This window comes from Liolophura sinensis, chromosome 7 (genome assembly GCF_032854445.1).
Source record: "Liolophura sinensis isolate JHLJ2023 chromosome 7, CUHK_Ljap_v2, whole genome shotgun sequence".
Classification (NCBI taxonomy): Eukaryota; Metazoa; Mollusca; class Polyplacophora; order Chitonida; family Chitonidae; genus Liolophura; species Liolophura sinensis.
In genome coordinates, this window is record NC_088301.1 from 56,445,853 (window position 1) to 56,458,003 (window position 12,151).

General features: G+C 36.5%; 2 protein-coding genes across 2 annotated transcripts; one reads left to right on the forward strand and one right to left on the reverse strand.

Moving 5' to 3' along the window:
- The first annotated feature begins 73 nt into the window (after positions 1 to 73).
- Positions 74 to 3,884, forward strand: LOC135470481 (uncharacterized protein C3orf84-like). The gene is made up of 4 exons (XM_064749456.1): positions 74 to 200; positions 1,251 to 1,364; positions 2,009 to 2,086; positions 2,390 to 3,884. The coding sequence occupies exons 1-4, from the start codon at positions 171 to 173 to the stop codon at positions 2,921 to 2,923; spliced, it is 756 nt and encodes a 251-aa protein (XP_064605526.1). The 5' UTR covers positions 74 to 170; the 3' UTR covers positions 2,924 to 3,884.
- Positions 3,885 to 3,964: 80 nt separating this feature from the next.
- On the reverse strand, positions 3,965 to 12,058 carry LOC135470483 (large ribosomal subunit protein mL42-like). The gene is made up of 6 exons (XM_064749457.1): positions 11,992 to 12,058; positions 10,598 to 10,664; positions 10,232 to 10,325; positions 7,554 to 7,586; positions 6,225 to 6,346; positions 3,965 to 5,480 (listed from the first exon to the last, which is right to left on the reverse strand). The coding sequence occupies exons 1-6, from the start codon at positions 12,056 to 12,058 to the stop codon at positions 5,426 to 5,428; spliced, it is 438 nt and encodes a 145-aa protein (XP_064605527.1). The 3' UTR covers positions 3,965 to 5,425.
- Positions 12,059 to 12,151: the final 93 nt, after the last annotated feature.

The following is a 12,151-nucleotide window of genomic DNA, read 5'->3' on the forward strand; positions in this document are numbered from 1 at the left end:
TGGCTGAACAAGAAGGTCACAAAGGTCACACTACCGATCACCATGTCGTTGTTTACGCCGCCATTCCTGGCAACACACCCATACACTTTCATCATTGTTGAAGCTGAAAGATCGCTTTAGCGGGGTATCAAGGGTACTTTCGTCAACTATCATGTCGTGACGGCTAGATTATGGCAAACACGGGGGTTGTCGGAAGCTGGGTGAGTATGGTAACTAACGATATATTGTGTTACTAAGCCTGATAGTTGTATGCATTTTCATTTAACCCTTCACTTCGTCTTTTGGCTTCACTTCATTCCTTGACTTGTTTTTTTTGGTTGTAACTTGTATAGGTTAAAGCATACTGCGAGCATACGATCTCAGGTCGGTGCCATATGATATCTAATATTAATTTAAGTATTAAGTTGCTTAAATTTCTGTGAAAGACTTCAAGCAGAGAAACTCACATATACAAACAAACATCTACCTGTGCCTAATCTTTAGTATAGACTTACAAGTAAATGTAGGTATGCATGCAGCCCACAGTTCATCAGATCATGGAGGTATACATTCCACCATGATGAAGGGTATAATTTGGCATTTTAAATGATATTGAAGTATTTTTATGATATTTCATACCACTTTTTATTACCAATACTGATTGTTAGTACGTTTTGTGTTTGCTAGATAAGTGCATGCACATATCAGTCCACTGTGCAGATAGTTTAAATTTAATGCATCATGGTTGTAAATCTTCTACATTTGACCTTAAACTACAGGCTTTGATCACCTGACAGCTATGTACAGGTAATCAACAGAAATTATGAGAATACCATTACTCATGATCTTTGTAAATGCATTTGTGTATGGTAGCTATGGACAAAGCATAAGGTCTCCAGGAGAAAGGCCAAATATTGGTGGCTTGTGTAGGCCTACAAATACATGTATTCTCAAATATAAGGCTGAATTAATATAATCCTATGGCTGATAATGTGGCTAGAGTGATATACATGTCAGTTGACATATATTTGCCAAGGTGTATTTAGGAGTATTGGATTACCCATCTGTACTGGTATAGGATACATGTAGAACATATGGCTTACAAAAGAAAGATAACTCATAATAAAACATGAAGAGTGGGAGGGTTATCCTATGCAGAGTTTTATGGCATATAAACTTCACATATTATTCCATTTTGATTTGCCATATATTTACATTCTCAGTTTTAACCAAAGTCAGAATGTAAATTAAAGTACTTCTGTGAATTGCAGTTTCCAACAGGATTCCATGGACATCTCCGAAGTAGACCAAGGAATGACTTTGTCTGTGAGTTCCGAAAACTAGCTCGACCTCAACCACCAAATAAATTTATAGCCAGGTCACAGGTATGTTTCATACTTCATTATGTAGCAGCTGTTCTTAAAATAAAGAAACTACATTTCCTCCAACAACATACATCTCAAGGCTGCAATAGATTTGTGCACTTTGTATTGCTGAATAAAAATATGCAAATTTGACCTATACAGGTATTTGTCGCTTCTTCGAAGTTCTTTTTTTGTTTTTTTAACATAACTGAAAAGTTGAATTTTCCACATCATGTTTTAGAAAACAACTTCCATACGATCAAAAAATTAAATAAGGCACTTACCCAAGGGCTTGTGGGTTACATGTTAAAGTGAAAAGTGCTTACTTAAATAGCATGAAGTTGATTTATTTATTTGATTGGTGTTTTTATGCCATACTACATGACTTCAATAGAAACAGGTATAATAGATTACGAGTTGATGGTTGAAATTTAATTTTAATCACTATGATAAACATATAGGTACAACTTTTTGTTATAATGATTGTGTGTGCCAAGATTAGAGAAATCTTACATCCAAAATGAATGAATATTAAGCAACAAATCTGAGTTTATGTCAACTGTAATGTGGGAATGTATGTTACGTTCTGTCTGTGCATTTCACACAGTTTAGGAATACCTTATTTAAAACACATCTTCATTTGCAATTTTTTTTTGTCTTTTCAGGTTAAGCCAACAGCACATGTGTTTTCTGCACATGACAACAGAAGTGCATTTTTTGGGGATGCTCTTTATTTTGAACAGGTGTGGAAAAATAAATTGGAAAGTTTTTCTGACATTACACAGGAATAAAATTTTGATTACCGATATACATCAACTTCATTATCAATTTAATAATATAAAGATATTTCAACATAATGCCTTAAAGCTGCATTTCTGTATAAGATGTAGCACATCATCTTCCTGACACGAGGAATACGGAATTTCAAGTAATGTAAAAGAAAACATTGAAAGCCAAGAGAAATAAATTGGTAAGTCTGCTTGTATAAACAAGTTTAATAGCAAAAACTGTTGTACCTGACAGCTGGAATATTTTTCTCGTTTCAGGGGCTGGGTCGTAGACGTGACCCTAACAAATCTTACAGATATAAACGTGACTTCATATCCTGGGTACCCCCAGGAAGAGCAGTAGAGGATTACCCTAACTACCCTTTAGCCTCCACCTATAGATTAAACTTTCAGTATGATGAGCCGGGAAAACCTGTGCCTCAAATTATTGTAAAGAGGCCGATGACCTCTTTTGAAGGTGTGCCTACAACAACCTACAGGTATTCCCATAGCAACACTAAGCACACCAAAGAGGTGCTTGATGCAATGACCAATGCAGCTTTTGTAAATGTAAGTTCACAAAAGCCTCACCGATCACAGAAGCCCCGGCCAGAGAGTGTAGCAAGCTGCATGACATGGCATGTCCCTGAACCCCCGAAGCGGACACGTGTTCCCTCTGCGACACAGACGACAGATTTCACTCAAGTTCCAGTGTCCACTGGGTCATCTTGTCAGATCAACATATCCCCATCAGAGTCAAAGTCTGGAACGATTGCCTGGCCACACCCACCACAAGCTGCAGAGACTGCATGACTCTGACATTTCACGTCCTATTTCAGCAATGACTTTGAGCTGTTGTGGCATACGTTGATGTATTGAGGAGTTCTGTTGTGACATGAATGAGACCATCATTTTAAGACATAATCCTATATTTTACCCTGTTGGGGGCAGTGAGTCGCTAATGTATAAACAACTTGTTTCTTTTGGTTTTTTTTTTTTTGACTATAATCATTGATAGATTGCTTAGCCGAGTTTGTCCAGATATGCTCACCTAATTTTCTGATTTTGATTTTGTTTTGCATCATTTCTTACTATGGTAGTAAATATAGGCCTGGATTGTTGGTTGTCAAATTACAGAGGCCTTGCATGTTGATTAGTTCTGGCAATTTTTTGTATACAATTTTCGAGCCAATGAAACAATCAAACATGAAATATTTTTCAAGGCCAGAGTTTCGAGTGATGTTTGGATGAAATGTAATTCAGTATTTGGGGCAAGGTGGAGCAGTTTATGTAAAGATTTGTGATGTATAATACATGTTTTGATCCATTTTAAGGAAGGAAAAAAGAAAGAAGAAAACATTGTTTTAGACTAACTTTGTTGTCTTATGGGTAAATGTGGATTAGGGTTAAGACTATGTGGATCTCCCTTTATTGTAAAATTTGATAGAAACTTGGCTACTGCATTTTTGTTGGTCAGGTATAGATATATCTACCTGTATGTATCTTATATATATTATTTTATATTCATAATTCACTACATTTGTATTTAGTATGTGCATGTCTGCTGGCATTATCTTTCTCTTATAACACCGAGAGGCAGTAATATAGCTTCAAAAGAACAACTATGCAGGCATCAGTGTCTATCTATGCAGAATTACAGCATCTTCAATCTGGCACAAAAAAGGCCACCGTCTCCAGTTAGATGTTGTAAAAGCTTCTTATGTGAGATTGCAGGCTCAAGCTCTTGTCAAATAAACTTTTTTCTTTAAATGTAGATGAAAAATTAATGCAGTTTTCCTTTAACTTGTTTGCTAAGAGAGTTTTTGTTCATCAGAAAAATGTTGTATGAATGCCAAAGGCTATAATAACTCAGTATTTATTTATTTGATTGTTGTTTAACAGCATACCTAAGAAGTTTTGGCTTCCTTTACAATGCAGCCAGCGCTGTGCGCGCAGGAAACCAGAGCTTAGACTAAACCACTTGAATCTGGCAAATTTAATACAGGTTTTCCACATTTGACATTGAGTGATATTGATGGATAAACGAACGGTTTTCAGTAACTTTCATTCAGGACCGGACAGTTCCACCACAAACTGTATATAGTCACCAAGACTTTGAGAACAATAAAAGCAGCCATAAGTCCTTGAGGTAGGGGTCTACCCTAAATGACCATAAATTTCGTCCATAACAGACTTGCCCATTTTTCATGATCCTGAGAGTTTTTTTGACTGTAGAAAGGTATTTTGAGGTTTGCTTGGAACATGGGATGATATTCTACTGGAAAATTGTAAGTTTCAGCACCAAAAATAATATTTTGTGACATTCACTTGCCTCTAAAAATGCACTTTTGTTTTAGGAATTTTAGGGCAATTTCCCCCCATCTCTCCTTCCCACCCCAAAGAGAGATCTCATGTTTTGTGGGCAAGCACTTTGACCACTTGGCCACACCCCAATTTTAGCTTTATCTTCAATTAAGGCTTGGTAAGCATGGTCACTACTGGCCAGGCAATACTACTAACACTTATACAGCCAAAAGGGCAAATCAGAGCAGGATTTGAACATTTTCAGTCAAGGGCCTGTTGCAGCAATCCAACATTATACTGTTTAAGAACTGCATGCAAATGAGCTATGATGACAATACGGGGTTAATCTGCGCTTTTGTTTATGAATTTTTTTGATTGTTATTTTATGCCATACTTCAGGGTATTTCACATGTTATATGACACATATGCCAGCATGATGGAGGGAGGAAACTAAGCCTAGCCCGGGCGAAACCCAGGACCATCCGTATGTTGCTGGTACACCTTGAATCTGCTCATAGCATTTGAAATGATGACTCAGGACATGTGCTATCTTGAAAAACTAAGTTGCGCTAAAATGTTCACATCCTAAAATTCAATGGAGATCTTGCTTAAATCTAAATACACTTTTGAATAACTTGCCCCAAAAAACGAGAATCATACTCAATGGCACGGGATACAAACAACATTTTTAGGACTTTATTAGTTAGTCTCCATTCAACACTACAGAATAACCACAGTACCTTTCACTCATCAAGCTTATAAATATATGCCAGTTGTGTTCAGTGATATATCAAAAGCACATGAGCCCTTGAGTGCCAGTGTCAGCATTATTATGGCAATATCATTCACAAGGTCTCAAATTTTCATCCCAAGCCAAGGGAAAATTGTGAGATCTTTAACAATAAATGTTCACCGTAACACAGCAAATGTTGACGTCTGATGTACCAGTCTCTACTGAGTCAGTGATAATGTCTCGTGCCACGACCACAAGTCAATCACCCAAATTCAAATCTATAATCCATCTCTGTCTTTTGGGGGATGTCTTTTTCTGTATTTCTTTGATGGTCTACAAATAAAAATAAATGATGTCTGCATAAGACAAAGTAAACTTTACAGTAACAATATTTTTGTTCTTGAAAGAAGAGCATGGCAAAAAATCTATGATCAGCTTCAATGAATAGAGTAATGTATGATGAACTTTATAGAGTAAAGTAATATGCAATGCAAAGTTCTCTTGTGTTATTAACTTCACAGGGTAATGCGTAATGATTCTCACAGAGTTCAGTAATGTGTGCTGAACTTCACAGAATAATGTATGATTGAACTTGACGGTAATTTGTGCCGAAATTCACATAGTAATGTGTGATTAAACTTGACGTGTGCTGAACTTCACAGAATAATGTATGACTGAACTTGACAGTAATGTGCGCCAAACTTCACAAAATAATATGTGACTGAACTTAAAAGAAATGTGTGCTGAACTTCACAGAATAATGTATGATTGAACTTGACAGTAATGTGTGCTGAACTTCAAAGAATAATGTATGAATGAACTTCACAAAGTAATGTATGCTGAACTTCACAAAGTCATGTGTGCTGAACTTCACAAAGTGATGTGTGCTGAACTTCGTTTTTCATTGCACATCCCAAGGAGCCAAACCGAGCATCAAACAGGTCATTGGAAATAATGAATGGCTTATGTTGACAATAATATGTCAAAAACTTGACAATCTGACAGACAGAAACACAGCAAATTACAGAGTTGTCTGTGGAGGTCAAATAGATGCTGGTTATTTTGAAAGTGACTTACTTTGGATACCACCTGTGCTTTGTGGTAAAGAACATGCCTGAAAGCTCACTGATATTTGGTCCTGTGGGTTTGAATCTATACTTGTCTGATATCCGATGCTGGACTCGCAAAGCAGAATCGCCCTGTAAATTATGATCAGTAATATTTCAGATACTGTAATACACAAATAAAAATAGAAAGTAACAGATGGACTGATATTTATGTAACCGTAAAAGTGACCTGGTTATCAAAAAAAATCTAAGCAGAAAAAAAATACACCTTTACAAGTGTCAGTTATGTTTTTTTTTATTAATAAGCCGTTCTCACGAAATAAATGACCAAAAGAAATGCACAATTATGTTCTGCACATGAGACCTTTGTTAAGTAATGCGCACAACTTAAAGATTTCATGCTCACAACATAATTGTGCATTTCTCCTTGGTCAATTATCTTGTGAATTCATTTCTAGGCTTTGTTTCAGTTCTGAATATACATTATACATGATACAATGATGTTAAACTCCATTTATACACAAAGCTATCTCTGACATAAGTCAGGTTTAGTCTAAACTTGTGGTATAATTCCTAAACTTACTTTTAAACCTAAACACAAAGTTCTCAATTTTGTTATGAACATCTAAGATAACTTGTAAGTATTAAAATTCCCCAGGTAGGTAACAATTTCAGAGAATTAAACTGTTTTGAAATGATGACTGAGTCAGAATTAAGGCTAAGACATCTTTGTGATTCTGTGTTTGTTTACTTTAGGTTTAATGTCATTTTCAACATGATGTCAGTAACTTCATAATAGTGTTTCCTTGTAGCAGACCGGCCCTAAGTAGTGCTACCTCACTTAAACAACATACCAAGGACACCAGACCAGACACCTTGTCATAATGACAAAAGGCTGACAGATACCTGGGATTCCTCATAAGCTGAGTGCCAAGCCAAGGAAGTGCAAAGATTACTGATTTTCCGACTCACCCCAAGTGAATGTTTAACCTCTTGGCCACTGCAGTGTAGTAAATCAGATTGTAACTGCATCTAAGCAGATAAACTCTGTGTTGCATGACACCCATCAATTTTGAGATTCTCAAAACTTCTCAAAACTTTACAACTAGTTTTGTGAAGGTATTTAAAATTCTGTTTTCAGAAAGAATATCTTACAGAAAGAGAGTGCATGTAGAAGGAATCATACAGACACATAACACCTCTGAAAATCAACACTATGTCAGTATAGTCTTGAAAAACTGAAATTTTCACCAAGGTAGTAACACTGCAATGGCCTTTGTTCCATAAACTTGTCAAAAAGACCAATGATAGTAGGTTCAGTAGAAGGAACATAGCCTACCTCCGCAAGGTGTAAGTTATCCCTGGGTATTGGCTGAAATATGAGACATTCAAAAGTTATTTCAACAAGGATAAACCTTACAGTAAATCCAAGCCTGTCAAATTAATATAAAAGTTAACCTGTCTTTGTCATAAGTAATTGTCAATGTGGACCCAACACTGTTAATCATATTTTTTATTTATACTGTTAACTATTTATTCAACATTGCATATAGCTGTCATTAGCTATCCTGTTACAAAATGTGGTCTTTATTTATTTATTTATTTGATTGGTGTTTTTACGCCGTACTCAAGAATATTTTACTTATACGATGACGGCCAGCATTATGGTGGGTGGAAACCGGGCAGAGCCTGAGGGAATCCCACGACCATCTGCAGGTTGCTGACAGACCTTCCCACTAATGGCCGGAGAGGAAGCCATCATGAGTGTGGTCTTTTAAAAACATCAAAAAGCCTATATGTAGATGTAACAAGGCATTCAGAGAACACTTGTAGCTCACCTGATCGTAAAACTGCACGTTCAAATCAAGTGATACGTTCAAATACTGAATCAACCAAACTAAAGCAGAATAGCATTGTCATACACAGACATTATTCTCTGCTTAGACAGTGCCAAGATTTTGCCATTAAACCAACAAGAAAGGACAAAATTATTATACTGCCACAGATAGGGCTATAAGCATAAAGACTGCAGAGCAAAGACTTCATATCTTCTACAGTTTTAAATAGTTGCAGTGGCAAAAGACAAAAGGCGCAGTAGGCGTTTGGCAATCCATATACTATGGGTAGGAATTGCAATCCTGTGAATGACTGAGCAAGTGTTGAGCTATCATAGTAAAAAAGCTTCCTTGTGGGGCTTTCGAGCAACAACTCAACGGTATGGTCTTTTTTAGATGCACATCCCTACCCACCATTGGCTACATGTGTATAATAGGTGGCCACTGCAGCCCTCTGAATGGCTGAGGAAATACTCAGCTGACAACAGTCACTGTGTGCGGGGATGCTTTAAACATTTCATCACAGTATAGGAAGGCACACGCACTGGTCAGTGCCATAAGCTCCTAGAACTAATAAAGATGTACTATAAGAAAGTGTAGCCCTACGTGAAAGGCTTAGAGAAATCTGTGTTCATTAGAGAATAGAGGAGGTGTTCCACAAAACAGGAACATGATGACAAATCTGGTAAAATCGTCAGAACCTGGTTACCAATACCTTTCCTGTTTCCCTACATGTAGGTAGGCCTAGGCACAAAATGTGTAGCCCAACACGACCTTTTCTTGATTACTACAGATAACTAATTTCAAGTCTATAAACCTCGAAAAAAAATAATCACAGAGACCCTGTGTAGAAGAAATTGTAACCCTGTATGGAGGCCTTCTAGAGAAGATTACTACAGAAAATAAAATGTTTATATCACTGATACATTTTTACACTGAATGTTTATCAATCAAAATGAATAAAACATTCACAAAGCCAATAAAACTAAAACCAATAAAAAATGTTCAACCTTTCAAAAGTAGGCCCTATGTACATGTAGCTGTGCACATCATACACAGAATCTGGATGTCCAAAATACTCCCTTTCATCCCCAACATTTGAAAAAATTAAAATGTGTCTTCAGCTTGCACATGCACTCGCATGCATGAAAGGCATTATTACGCCAAGTACCTGAATGGGGGTAACTATGAAAATAAAAATGAGAATTAGACTGTCATTATTATTAACCATGTAGATGTTTAGATGATATATACATATACGTATGTATTCTTGGGATTTAATGTGGTACGTAACAATTTTTCAGTCATATGACGACAAGGAGTCATTAGGTGTGTATACATATATATTGTGTCTTCTTGTGGCAGGGCAAGTCCATGTGATTGAAATATCATGCCGAAGACACCACTCCCAGTCACATTATACTGACACCGGGACAACCAGCCATGTTTCCTTGCTCTAACCTCTCAGTACTGAGTGCCAAGCGAGGCAGCAACCTGTACCATTTTCAAAATCTTTGGTATGACACACCACGGGTTTGATCCTGGGGCTCTCCCGACCTCAAGGTTGACGTTCTAACCATAAATGTCCTTAGATGATATAAACAATATACACAAAGTTTAATGGAAATTGGTGCCATACTATAGCAGGGGATGCATGGACAAAATCTGTGTACATGAAAATCCATTATTGCAGTAAGTACCTAAACGGGAGTACTTACAATAATAATTACCTGATTAAAATTAAACTTAAACATGCAAAAGTTTAGGTGATAGGGAAGATGTATGTTAAGTTTCATGGAAATAGGTTCAGTACTACAGGAAGACTTGCATGGACAAAATCTGAATACATGGCACTATCACAAGAGTCCTAAATGGAAGTAATTATGAAAATAATTACCCAACTGCTGTTAAACATACATGCACAAGTTTGTAATTTTCATAAAAATCAGTGTGGTAGTTTAGGTATGTACATTTACACACCATACCTTAGACTATGTAGATAAAAAAAAACCCTCAATCCATGCATGAGAACCCATTATACAGGAGCTTGAAAAAAACACACTTAACCGGACACCAACACCAACGCTGACATCGCCATTGTTGTCCCATCTCACAACATCCTCTCCTTACTTCAAAATGGACAAGCTAAAAAGTATTTCTAAGTTAAAATGCAATGCAAAACCTTTGAATGCTCATATGGGAATTTTTCTTTTGGATGCCATAGTAGTATTGTTCTTCCATCTTCTGACACACCAACATTCTGTTTTCTGAAATTTCTGATATAGAAAAAAAAAATCAGTGTATAGAAAAAGTGGCAGAAAAGGTGAAGAGTAACTATGTTTTCACTAAGTAAACAACTACTGTACATAAAGAAAACCCTGCTTCACACAGCTTATTAACATCAACTTATTCAGTGTGTTTAGGACATATTTATACACATACACAAGTCATTGGTAAGTCGTTAATTCTGACAAAGATTCATAAAGATCCACTTACAAAATTAGACTAATACATACTTTGAAATACATGTGCACACTTTGAGTCATACCTATGCTGATTGGTTTCTGTTCCAGTCACTTTACACCTTTTCACAGTCTGAATTATAGAGGTTGTTCCTGTCCAGTGAAAGAGCATACTAATGAGAACTAAAAAAAGATAAGCTAATGAAGTCTAAAAATATATGATGATTGATTACAGGGCTCCACCAAATACCCCAAAGGCACGGATTAAACAAGGCATGAGTAATACCCTTCTTGTCTTGACTAATAGGGCGAGTGCTTTATCATGGTTAAATTGTGTAACATCATTTTAGTCCAATTACTGCGGTGTCTTTCAACTGGCTCTTTTTGTACTAGTTTCATGTAAATTCACTGAACTATTCAAGACTCTTGCTGGCTTCTGAGTTATGTTCAGTTAAATAATTTGTAACAAAATGGTATAACAAAGTTCTCCATACAAATATAATTTACATGACTTACATATCAATATTGCTGTGTACAGATGGCAATGTTTTACGATAAGCAAATTCCAACACATAATTTTCCCAATGTTGATTTATTTGATCAGTGTTTTACGACATACTCAAGAATATTTCACAAAGTTTTATCCCACCCAACATTCTCTTTAAGAATTGCATGCCTTGCAAACAGATTGATGGGTGGGATAAAATTTTCTCGGCCCATCACTCTGCCTGAAGATGAAAAAAAAAATTCAAACCATGGCAGACGTTGATTTAAGTTGTCCAATTAGAAAGTTTAGAGGGCTGGATTACTGTTGAAAGATGGTTCACCAATGCTGGCCTTGACATATTACATTTTGGGCGTTGTAACAAATTTGTAGATAGCAAAAGTAAAGGTAAAAGGTATGGTTCAAGCCGTTTTTTTTTTGTCAGTGAAACTGTCCGCGTGGAAGTCTATATGACTGAAGCTGGGCGTTGCGGTAGGAATGACCAGCTTGACTGTGGGCTAGGTTTGATCCCAGGATTCCCAACTTCGAAGCGAACCACTTGGCAATCAAAGTTTCACCAGGAGAACAACGGCCAATGAATGGCAAGTAATGAAATAAGCTTTTGTTGAATTCTGCCACGAAAGGTCCGCAAGCTGGATTCCAAAATTTCTGACAATGTGTCCTTCCTTTTAACATGTTTAAAATTAAAAAATGCAAGGTACAGAAATTAAACGGGAATGGTCTAAAATATGATAACTCGGTAAACACTGCTTGAATGTTGAAAAATTACACACCGCTGAATACGGGATTTTGAGTCGATACTCATTGCCGTTTTGTTGGACTGCCCCTTGGACTTAAAAGTTTATGGGTATTCCTATGCAACCCCAATGGTGCAGGGTAAATAAACCTACCAGAAATGCAGCAAACATGATTTATGACACTTATAGATCATTTGAAATGTTAAAAATATTGAATGGATTTGCTTTTTGGCATTACTTAGTAAAGCTTTCATCTGATTTGTCCTTAGCGCCTCTAGCGCACATCTCCACATGGGCGCCGCCATTTTATCTTTACAGTTCAAATGACCTGTAATATATTGAAATCCATGTAGCCTTAGAGTTCAATATTGTTTCATAAAATCTATTTTTTCTTTGTT

Coding starts and splice junctions, on each gene's coding strand:
- LOC135470483 (XM_064749457.1), bottom strand. CDS start 12,058: ATGGCGGCGCCCATGTGGAGATGTGCGCTAGAGGCGCTAAGGACAAAT. Junction 7,587..10,231: donor TCCCATATGAGCATTCAAAG/GTTTTGCATTGC, acceptor CTCATATTTCAG/CCAATACCCAGGGATAACTT. Junction 5,481..6,224: donor AAGCACAGGTGGTATCCAAA/GTAAGTCACTTT, acceptor TTTTATTTGTAG/ACCATCAAAGAAATACAGAA.
- LOC135470481 (XM_064749456.1), top strand. CDS start 171: ATGGCAAACACGGGGGTTGTCGGAAGCTGG. Junction 201..1,250: donor CGGGGGTTGTCGGAAGCTGG/GTGAGTATGGTA, acceptor TGTGAATTGCAG/TTTCCAACAGGATTCCATGG. Junction 2,087..2,389: donor ATGCTCTTTATTTTGAACAG/GTGTGGAAAAAT, acceptor TTCTCGTTTCAG/GGGCTGGGTCGTAGACGTGA.